The 11025-nt window shown below is 42.6% G+C and overlaps 1 protein-coding gene across 1 annotated transcript in view; it reads right to left on the reverse strand.

Annotated features, from left to right (window-relative positions):
* PRDX6 (peroxiredoxin 6) overlaps positions 1–10254 on the reverse strand; it is a 13853-nt gene extending 3599 nt beyond the window's left edge. Inside the window, exons 1-4 of the mRNA XM_003785700.3 lie at positions 10042–10254; positions 5856–6012; positions 1367–1513; positions 570–716 (exon numbers count right to left, since the gene is read on the reverse strand). Of these exons, the coding sequence (XP_003785748.1) occupies positions 570–716; positions 1367–1513; positions 5856–6012; positions 10042–10136 (546 nt within the window). The 5' untranslated portion in view covers positions 10137–10254. The remainder of the gene's footprint in view (positions 1–569; positions 717–1366; positions 1514–5855; positions 6013–10041) is intronic.
* Between the last annotated feature and the right edge of the window lie 771 nt (positions 10255–11025).

Genomic DNA, 11025 nt, shown 5'->3' on the forward strand with positions numbered 1-11025 from the left:
AAACTCTTGGGCTTAAGAGATTCTCTTGCTTCAGCCTCCCAAGTATCTGACTACAGGTGCCTGCCACAACTCTGGGCTATTTTTTTGGTTGCAGTTGTCATTGTTGTTGAGTGGGCCCGGGCTGGGTTCGAACCCACCAGCCTCAGTGTATGTGGCTGGCGCCCTACTCACTGAGCTACAGGCACTGAGCCAATACACTAATAGTTTTATAGTCATGATTTAAGAAAAATGGCCAATTGAGGCTTTATGGTAAATATCTTGCCATTAGGAAAGGATTAAATTTTTTTTTAAAATTTTACATTAGGAAAGGAATTATTCTAACCAATTAATTTGTCCAAATTATCTAAAAGTTAGAAAACAACATGGAGAGTTTATGATTTATACAAAAGTGTTAAAGATCTTGAAAAGGGCCTCCCAACAAATCTTAAACTCAGCCACAATGAAAAACCCTCCCAGTGTACTTGGGTGTCAAAAACAGAGCATAATACAGACTTCAAAGGCAGGTATTTAGAGACTGTCCCTTCAGGCCTTCCAGGTAAATGGAATATCTGCCTTTTTAGCATCTTTACCTTCCAATCAGCTGGTGTGGCAACCAGCTTCTCTGCTGTCAGCTGGAGAGAGGTAACTACTCTGAGAATCTCATCAAAGTTCCTGCCGGTGGTAGCTGGATAGAGGATAGACAGCTTCAGTGTCTTATCAGGACCAAAAATAAACACCTGCAAAGCACAAACAGGCATACACAGGAAGCGTTCTTTGAGTGTTTTTGGTATTAAAGATGCTTGGAAAGCTCTGCAGTCATTAGCAATGTTCAAGATTGTCAAAACAAAACAAAGCATCTTAAAGTATACACCAAACTGGGGCAGCTAGAATATAGATAATTTTCTTCTCCATGTTCTTTTTCTAAAGTTAGAAGGGAATCATATTTGATTTTGGCTGTCCCGTTAGTAAAAGTGATATGCAAATTTAATCCAAGAAAGGCCCCAGAAAGGTTCTATATGGGGGGGGGATTATTAGCATAACAATAATACTAATAGAAGCTGATAATGGTCCTTGAATAGTTAGTTGTACACTTTAAAGAGAAGCCTTTTAGGAGATAGTTTATAGAAAAGGTTTTTTGATTTTAGATGACATCTTAGTATAAACTACTTATTAATTTTACAGATTTCCAAGAGCTATGAATTAAGCAGTTTAAAAATTTAGTTGGAAATTTCAGCCACTTTGTATTAGCATTACAGATAGTGATATTGTCACCACTACATAGTTATTTCACAATTGTAGATATTCCCGTATTTCCCTAGTGGGTCCAAGTGTTTTGACACTGAGCCTGATCAATCATGCTCACTACAAAGTGCATTCTAGGACTTACTACACGAGCTGTCACAGGCATGCCCTTCTCGTCCTTCTCCGCAGGGTCCAGCATGCCCAACAGGATGGCAAGTTCCCGTTTACTGTCATCAATGATGGGAAAAGGTAACTTTTCTGTGGGCTCATCACCATTGTAAGCATTGATATCCTGAAATGCAGGTGAAAGAGGAAAGAGAAATCTCAACCCGACACGTCCTCCATCATCTTGAGAGACAGAGATAGGAGTATAATCGTGATTTTCTCTAAGCAATTTTAGTAAGAAAATGAATACCACTCATCATAATTATTGACAAGCATAACAGTAGGGTAAAGTAGCTAATTTTTTTTTCCTTAGAGACAGTCTCAGTTTGTCACCCTCAGTAGAGTGCTGAAGTGTCACAGCTAACAGCAACCTCCAGCTCTTGGGCTTAGCCAATTCTCTTGCCTCAGCCTCCTAAGTAGCTTGGACTCCAGGTGGCCACCACAATGCATGGCTATTTTTTGGTTGCAGTTTGGCCGGGGGCAGGTTCCAACCCTTGGTACATGGGGCCAGCGCCCTATTGAGCCATAGGTGCCGTCCAAAGTAGCTAGTTTATAACCAAAAGTCCTTTTCGTGACTGATTCTCTTAAATTCAGCATGCTTTTATTGCTTTGAGAAAGCAGCAGTAAACTCTTTAAAAGTTGAAGAATACAGTTAGATCCCAATGCAAGGTATCTCTGGTATCAAGCATTGTGAAAAGTGTCAGAAACAAGGGGTTCACTAAATCCCTCACATTTAGAAATAATGCTATGTTTAAAGAAAATTCTATAGATCTGGTTTCTGCCTCAAAAGCACCCTGAACTCAGAACCTGAGAAATGAAAAAAAAAAAAAATCACAAAACCTAAAGCAAACACACAAGAATGGAGAGTTAAAAATATACTTTTAAGGACAAGTCAAATGTACATGGGTAAAAAGGCAGAGGTAAGCTTATACCAGGGTGAAATTCAAATAGAAAACAAAGTCTGAACTAATGTAAATGATGTAGTTCCCTCTTAGCCTGGTAACATTTTATTCATGTGTTCACTTCCTTTTCCTGTTACTGGAAGCTTTTAGGGAAAAAATAGTTTCATCATTTGATCTAGCATTGATATAGCACTTAAGGTGGGCTAAGAACTGTGGTAAGTGCTAACATATAAGTATAGTCTCAGTGCAGGAATGCTGAGTTAGGAAATGCTTCAAGAAGAGGGTAGGGTGTCTACCTCTGCCGCTGTAGGAGGAGTAAGACTTTTCCAGGGAAAAGGCAGGCACCCTAGGGAGGAAGAACATTATTAATGATACATGTAGGCAAAGTCTACGCATAATATTGATAGGAGTGAAGAACAGAGCTGCGCAGAGTTTAAGAAGTAACAGAAAAGAAGATTTAAAGCTGAAATAACAGGCTAGCCATGGAAGGTCACGCATGTAATGCCAGCATCATCCCAGGCTGAGATGGGACAATCACTTGAGGCTAGGAGACTGAGACCAGCCTAGGTAACACAGCAGGATCATGTAAATTAAAAAAAAAAAAAATCAGCCAGGTAGAGTAGTATGCACCTGCAGTCCCAGCTATGTGGGAGGCTGAGGTGGGAGAGTTGGTTGGGCCCACGGGTCCAAGGTTGTGGTGAACTATGATAGCATCACTATTCTCTAGCTGAGGCGACACAGCAAGACCTTGTCTCTAAATAAAAATAGAGTTGGAATAAGGTTGGTGTAATTATCATGTGGGGTCTTGAAAGTAAAACTGGAGCTTGATGGCACAGCAGACAGAAAACCTCTGTGGGTTTCTCCACAGAGGTGTGACAAGATAAAAGTGTCCTTAATGAAGTCTGAAAAGGATGACAACAAATTCTAACATGTTCCTTAATTTTACTATCTTAACTTTTCTTCTTTTGTCACTGGCTGCCTATCAAGAGATCAAAACTAAAGAATAATCAGTATGATTTTATACTTGAGGTTTCCGGTATAAATAGGTGAATGTGAAAGTTTGGGCATTGCTCTGATAATTGGGAAATATTTCCTGTTTAATGTGATGACAATTCAGAGAAAACTTCTAAGGCAGAAGCTCACCAGGTAAAATGAGTCCAGGTATCTGTACTGGAAAAGGTATTATATAACGGGCTATAAACTGTTCCTTCAGCAATCTGTTGTTTTAATTATTGCTATGCAGTAATTCTCTACCCTGTCTCTTGCATGGCAGACATTACTTTATACCCAAGAAAGCTAAAGAGCCATATGTCTGGCTTTTATCTTAAATCGGGCTAAATCCTATTCTCTATCACCTAGTATCAAAAAGAACATTGGTTTGAAGTTCAAATCACATTGCCACTATTTTCTAGCTGAGTAAACTTGAGCAAGTCCCTCTAACTCTGAGTGAAAAAATTATTCTTGTGTGCAAAAATGAGAAAATGAAAAATGAAAGAAAAAAAACCATATACTTTAAAGGGCTACCTGCAGGGCTCTGCTAAAATCTAATGAGAAATTGCCTATGAGAAGTGTCAGTTACTATTCATTGACAAGTGTAAGCAATGAAAAAGAAAAACTACCTCAAGAAAGACAATTGCCCTTTCTTTTTCTCTTACACATGACTTTTCTAGTCTTAGACACTGAGAATTAACTGGTATTAAATGCCCATGGGATGCAGCCCTACCTCATAGACTCACATCTTTTTTTTTTTTTTGCCAGGGCTAGGTTTGAACCCACCACCTCTAACATATGGGGATGGTGCCTTACTCCTTTGAGCCACAGGCGCTGCCCAGACTCACATCTATTTTTCAGTTGCATGTGTTTGACATAGTGTCTAGGGCATAGTAGTGTCCCTGAGAAGGCAGTTATCATTGTTACTTTGTAGGAAAGTCCTCAACAAGTTTTCAAGGTTAGTTAGACCATCAAATTTATTGTTCAAGTAAATCCTTTTGCTGAAAGTAGACAATTCCTTCAATTTATTCATGAGACAAATACTGCCTAGCTGCCTAAGAGGGACTAAGTATTGTTCTAGAAGCACACCAATGGGAGTCTCCACTCCTGCTGAGCCCACACTCGACTGGAGAAAAACAAACAAAATAAGCAACATGCAGAGTATTTTAGATGGTGACAAGTGCCAGGCAAAAGGGGATGGTGAGTGGGGAAAGGAGTTATAATTTTAGATAAAGAGGACAGAAAGGTTTTAGTGAGATGCCATCTAAGTTAAGACCTGGAAGACCTGAGGAGTGACCTTTTTCTTTTTCTATATTCTGAAGGTAGAGTTGACAAGATTAAGGATGAATCAGATGTGTTATGTGAACAAACGAAAGGAATTAAGAATGGCTCCTGGATTTTGGGCCTGAGCAACTACAAAAATGTAGTTACCATTAGCTGAGATGAGTAAAACCCTAGATTTAAGAATGGGGCCTAGTGTTAGATGGGCTAGGCTTGAGATAGCTGGCTCTCTCAGGGAAGACGCTGTGGTTTTAATGACCTGGAAGCCGGGAGGGTCTAGCTTAGAGATGGAAATTTGAGAATCAAGGCATATAGATGAAAGATGTGAGTGGATGAAGTCACCAAGGGAAAGAGTGTATACAGAAAAGAGGTCCGAGAAAAGAATCCAAGGCAACTTCAGTGTAGATTAGGAGTTGGGAGATGATGAACAAACATCAGTTTAAGCATGAGCAGAAATAGCTAGAACGTGGTGTCCTGGAAGCAGCCAACAAAGGAAAATGTTTCAGGAGCTGGAGTCAACAGATGAGTTGAATGTTGTTAGGCCAAGATGAAGCCTGAATATTGACCACTTTTCACAATGTAGTCCAACTCAAATTTTCAAATAATCAGTGAACTCTGAACATTACTTGTACTTTTCTTTTAAGAGACAGAGGCTTACTTTATCACCCTCGGTAGAGTGCCATGGTGTCACAGCTCACAGTAACCTCCAACTCCTGGGCTTAGGCAATTCTCTTGCCTCAGCCTCCCAAGTAGCTGGGACTATAGGCGCCTGCCAGAATGCCTGGCTATTTTTTTGTTGCAGTTTGGCCGGGGTCAGGTTTGAATCTGCCACCCTCGGTATATGGGGCCAGAGCTCTACCCACAGTGCCACAGGCGCTGCCCCTTACTTGTACTTTTATCTTGAAGACGAAGCTACTGTCAGTGGTGCCCATAGCTCAGTAGGCAGGGCAATGGCCACATATACCTAGGCTGGAGGGTCTGAACCCAGCCTGGGCCAGCTAAAACAACAATGACAACTGCCAACAAAAAAACAGCTGGGTGTCATGGTGGGCACCTGTATTTCCAGCTACTTGGGAGGCTGAGGCAAGAGAATCACTTAAGCCCAAGAGTTGGAGGTTGCTGTGAGCTGTGACGCCATGGTACTCTATCCAGGGTGACAGCTTGAGACCCTGTCTCAAAAAAAAATAAAAAACAAAAAACCCCAAAATATCCGCCAATCCCCAAGCTACTGTCTATCATTTTGAACTTGATCTATAACCTCAGGCTCAAAGCACATGCCCAGTGGTACTACTATACCCGGCTCCAGGCACGATGGTCCTCAACACTGTCTATTGACAGGGCAATCAACTTAACGTTCTTCTTTGCAAATTCTGGTGCCAGCTTTGCAGCTCTGCCAAGCTCCGTGGTGCACACAGGGGTAAAGTCCCGAGGGTGGGAGAAGAGAATGCCCCATCTGAAAGGAAGAAAAAGGAGGTCACCACTGAATGAAGTCATTATCAATGTAGAGAGGAAAACCACAATTTCTGGGCCAAAAATAGGCTTTCTTTTTAAAGTGAATACTTAAATAATGACATTTACTCTTAAACTTTTCTATTGAGGAATGCTTTTCAATCTTTTTACCTTCAGAAAAGCCTATGTCAAAAAAAAAAAAAGAAGAAAGAAAAGCCTATGCTTGCAGTCCCATTCAAAGATGGGAAATTAAAGATGGTAAATGTTTAAAGACTAATTTTAGGGTGTTGCCTCCTTTAATAACTATGGAGCCACCCTGACTCCTTTTTAGCTAATAAAATCTATGCTCTCAAACCAAGTTGAAAGAACTTTTTATTTCTTCTTAAACTTTTTTACATTTTTCTCACAGCATGGACCCTGACATTCAGCTCCAACAATGGATGTCCCAATGTGCCCTGACTCCAAACAAATGTCTGAGTGCAATACTAAACAGATTACATAATCTGAAATAAACAGGTTTTCATCCTCTATTTATATGTAAAATTAGAGGCTGACACTTGGCTTCTCTGAAGGAAACAGATACAAAATCATAATAAAACTTCTATATTTTGGTGATCAAACCTGCTAAACAAGAGAACTGACATTTGTTCCCTAACAAAACAATAGCACCTTAATAGTTTAATCTCTCTTCATTTCTAATTTATTTTTCTTCATGCTTCAGACCAAACAGGTAGAAAACCAATAACCTACAATGTAGATTTCTACAACTACAAGTTCTTAGGAAAATATTAAATCATCATTGTGTAAGGTTAAACTTGCAGAGATTTTGAGCATGTTTCAAGCTGAGTCACCAAGAAATCTGGCGCACTATTTCCTTCTCCTTGGTGACAGAAACTCTTCTGTCAACTGAAAAAGAAAATTTAACAGTGTTCCACTTTCCCATTGACTTAAGCCATGGTAAACTAGATGATGTAGACAGGATCTTAACTAGCGGGTAACTAAATCTAGGCTGGATACGAAACTGACCTCTCCTAAGTCTGGCAAATTACCCTGAGCACAAAAACAAAGCAAAGACAAGGGTACTTCTTTCCCACCTCCTTCTGCCACTCAATTACCAAGGCTTCAGGAAAAAGATCTTCTTATGAAAGGGACAGAGGGCCTCATGGTAAGACTGGGAAGAAACACAATTTTTAAGATCATGGAGGTGTGCACTATGTTTACCATTTTGTACGGGGCAATAAGAGAGATATATGATTTCTCTTTTGAACAAAATAACATTGAGTAAAATCCAGCCCTTATATTACCTGCAAAAGGAACTATTTGTCAGAGGAGATTTAGGAGACAGTCTTCTGAAGATGAGAAGACATGGGATAGGACATTTCTTCTTTATTGTTAATGGGTTTATGAATTAGAAAAGTTAGTTCTTTTTTCCATTGCAAGCCAATAGCACCTGTTTTGCTGAATCATGCTAAGGAACTGGTTTTAAGCCACTTCACATCCTTCCCTCCCTCAGAAGCCAAACTCCAGTTTATCACATGGCTAGAAAGAAGATAAACTCCAAGAATATCTTACTTTGGCCTTCCTTCCCATCTAAGTCTTCCTACTGCCGTTCCTAAGAGTAATTCAATTCTTCTCTTATTTCCTTCCTTTCTCATTTTCAGAAAACAAAAGGTTTCTTCCTTTAAGAGAATAGTCTGTACTTACTAAGTCCCAGAAAACCCCTGCAAAACATATTTTGTTTAGGGATAAAGTACTATGACAAAGCTGTTTCTACTACACACAGAATGATGAAAAGCCCCAACAAACCCACCAAATGCAGCACCCAAACCCCTTTAGTTGTTTCCAATTGTTAGGAGTAGTGTAGATAACAGTAATGTTTGAAATTATTTTATTTTTTTCTTCAAAAAAAACCAGGATAAAAAACTGACACCACATAAAGTTTGGAAAAAGTAGGCACAAATCTATGTATTATAATGATATAAAGGGCTCAAAATTCTCCTGTGCGTAGGGCCGGGAATATCATGCCTAACCATAGGGAAACTTGTTTTACGAATGTAGTTTTTTTTTTGTTTGTCTGAGATAGAGTTTTATTTGTCACCCTTGGTAGAATGCCATAGTATCATAGCTCACATCAACCTCAAACTCTTGGGCTCAAGCCATCCTCTTGCTTTCCTGAGTAGCTGGGACTACGGGTACCTGCTACAATGCCCAGGCATTTTTTTTTTTTAGAGATGGGGTCTCACTCTTGCTCAGGATGGTCTTGAACACATGAGCTCAAACAATCCACCTGCCTCGGTCTCTCAGAGTGCTAGGATTACAGGTATGAGCCCCTGGGCCTGGCCCAGATATTTTTCTTATCTTCCTACCTGTGGCTCCCTGAGGATGTACTTTTAATCAAATCTAGATAGATCCAGAAGCCAATAAACCTTAACAATAAAAAGTATAGTAGTGTAAATAACGACAGCATTTATAATTGCTGCCATAGAAAATACACTTTATGTTAATATTTAATCCACATAGGCTAAGAGTTCTGGTAAGATGTTATGTTTCATAAGGGTGAGGGACATAGAAATGCGAGGTAATACACTCTGAAAATCCCATGGAGTTTTGGAGAAATATTAATATTCCTACATTCTTAGTATGAGACTGGCTATGAGTTGTATTGTCTGAATGTTCCATTTCTCACTTTTCCCCCACCATATTCCTTTCTTTCCTAAAGCTTAAAACTTTTCCCTCATCAGTGGCTGGAAAATGGACTTAAGGAGTTGTAAGGGAACAGACCCTCATGTTTAAGAACCTCCTAGGATCTCTGCACAGCCCTGTCCAATTACTGATTAATTTCATAAGCTTCTCTCTCTGTCTATATATACATATCTCTATATATTGTATACAAATCAAGGAGGAGCTGTCAGGAATTATCAAGTCTAAGAGCACAAAAGTGTAGTGTGGATCCTGGAACTCCAGAACCATAATGTAACTAGATGTGCCTGGAATGTTGCTGAGGAAAACTGAGTAACTTACAGTATGCTGATTCAGGAGCTGTTAAAAAAAAAAAAAGGGGGCATCAATTTACTCCTAGTTGTGTACGATTGTGAGGCCAGATCATGGATTATCAATTTGGCTACCACCAGCAAGGGGGAGGTGACAGTGAGGGGCACAGCACTGGAAAACAAGGGGTCTCAGAGTTACTAAGGCTGCTCCTCCTGCAGCCTGGAACGGCCTACACTGGCCAGAATAGGTCACTGAAGCTGAACAGCTCAGTCCTTCCTCAAAGTGTTACAAATTCTGGAATAAAGAACACACCTACACACAATGTTCCTGTTCCTCCCAAAGCTGTTATCAAATCCTATCTTGGCCAATGAAGGAAGCTGTGGACAGAAAGTGTTTTGGCCACTTAATTGGCAGCTAGTGGTTTAAAATTTTACATCTTGTAACCAGAAGCTTGCAAATACCCCTGCAGCTAGCAACACCCTCAGATAACAGGCTGGGCCTCCTCTAACCTGCAGCCGGCAGCTGTGTCCTCTGACTTTGGCTCTTACACAGTCCTCTGCCCCAGGGAGCAAATTCCAGAGCAGAGGGAGGGAGGGGGGTGCGACCACGGGCACAAGTCCTGAGAAGTGACCGTAAATGCCACCCTCCCCGCGTCCCCTTGGCCTGACCACGCTACTTGCACAGTTTAGGACGCCGAGTTAAATAGACAACGAACCCTTCTAGGTACGGCCTTGAGTTCCCAGGGCCTGTGGAACCCCATTTTGTTCCTCTCTGGTCCCCAAGCCAGCACGGCCACGCCGGAGGCAGGGAGATGAGAAAGGATTGAGAGACCCGCACAGAGAGGGCCTAAGAGCTGCCGGCCCCCAGCAGCGCTCGGTCGATGCGGGGCCAGAGCCGCACGGTGAGAGGCACGCGCGGGGACCAGTGCTAGAGGAGGCGGGCGGCGCTCAGGAGGCTGGGCGGCTGGGAGAAGAAATAGGGAAGGCGCCGCCGAGTCCGGGCGTAACCAAAGCCAGGGCAGGGCTGCGCGGTGGCCACTTACGAGCTTCCTAGAAAGTCGTAGAAACGAATGCGGCCGATGGTGGTTTCGGCCTCGAAATTTGGAGCCTTGTCCCCGAGAAGTAGACCCCCGGGCATGGCGGCAGCGGTGACGCGATAGGACGAACAGGCGCAGCCGCGACACCAAGCAGCCGGCTGGTTCTGGCGGCGGAGGCGCGGGTCTCCGCGCGCAGAGGAATAAGTGAAGGCGCGAGGGGCGGGGCCACGGCCGGCGCCCGCGGGAGCGAGGGGCGGGGCATATCCGGGGGCGGGGCGGGGCGCGAGCAGGCCTCGGACCTGGTGGGATTCTCCAGCACTAAAGCGTCTCTCCACTTGTAACACGGAGCTCGATAACATCGCCCCCTGGAGGATTGGGGGTGAGCAAGTTTTGACCCTGCAGGGCGTGTGGCCTTTAGGGGTGAAAGGAAGCGGAACACCGTTAAGGAGAGCCCCAGAGTGGGAATGGCCCGGTGGCCCCCAAGGTGGAAAAAGGCTTTGCCAGGATGCGATCTGCGTCACACGCTCAAACCCTCCTGAGCGTGATAATAGTTCAGGCAGTAATTTACCCTGGGCACTCCTCAGCGAGGATTGGGCTATCCAGGATAGCCACCTCTCTTTTAGTGTGAGTGTCTGGAGACCTGACTGCCCTAGCCAGCCTAGCCATGGTAAGGATGTGGCAAGACCAGTCAGCAGTGTGGGTGACCTTATGTCAGAGGAAGTGGCTTTTTTATTGCAGCAAAAATTCCCGTAGCAGTGTCAGTGCTAGGGTAATGTAACCAAACTTTAATTTCTATTATGCTCCCTACCCCTCTTTTGTTATGAACCACGAAATATGCAACACAGCTATCCTGAATTGCAAATATAAAATTTGGAACACACTTATTTACACTTCCTGTGTGCAAGTCAACTTTGTCACCTGGGGAGGGGGAGGTAGGAGGTTTAGATTGATTGATTTCCTAAGTGCCAAGCATGAGGTAACAGATGCCTG

Source organism: Otolemur garnettii, unplaced genomic scaffold (genome assembly GCF_000181295.1).
Source record: "Otolemur garnettii isolate 467f Iridium unplaced genomic scaffold, OtoGar3 scaffold00016, whole genome shotgun sequence".
Lineage (NCBI taxonomy): Eukaryota > Metazoa > Chordata > Mammalia > Primates > Galagidae > Otolemur > Otolemur garnettii.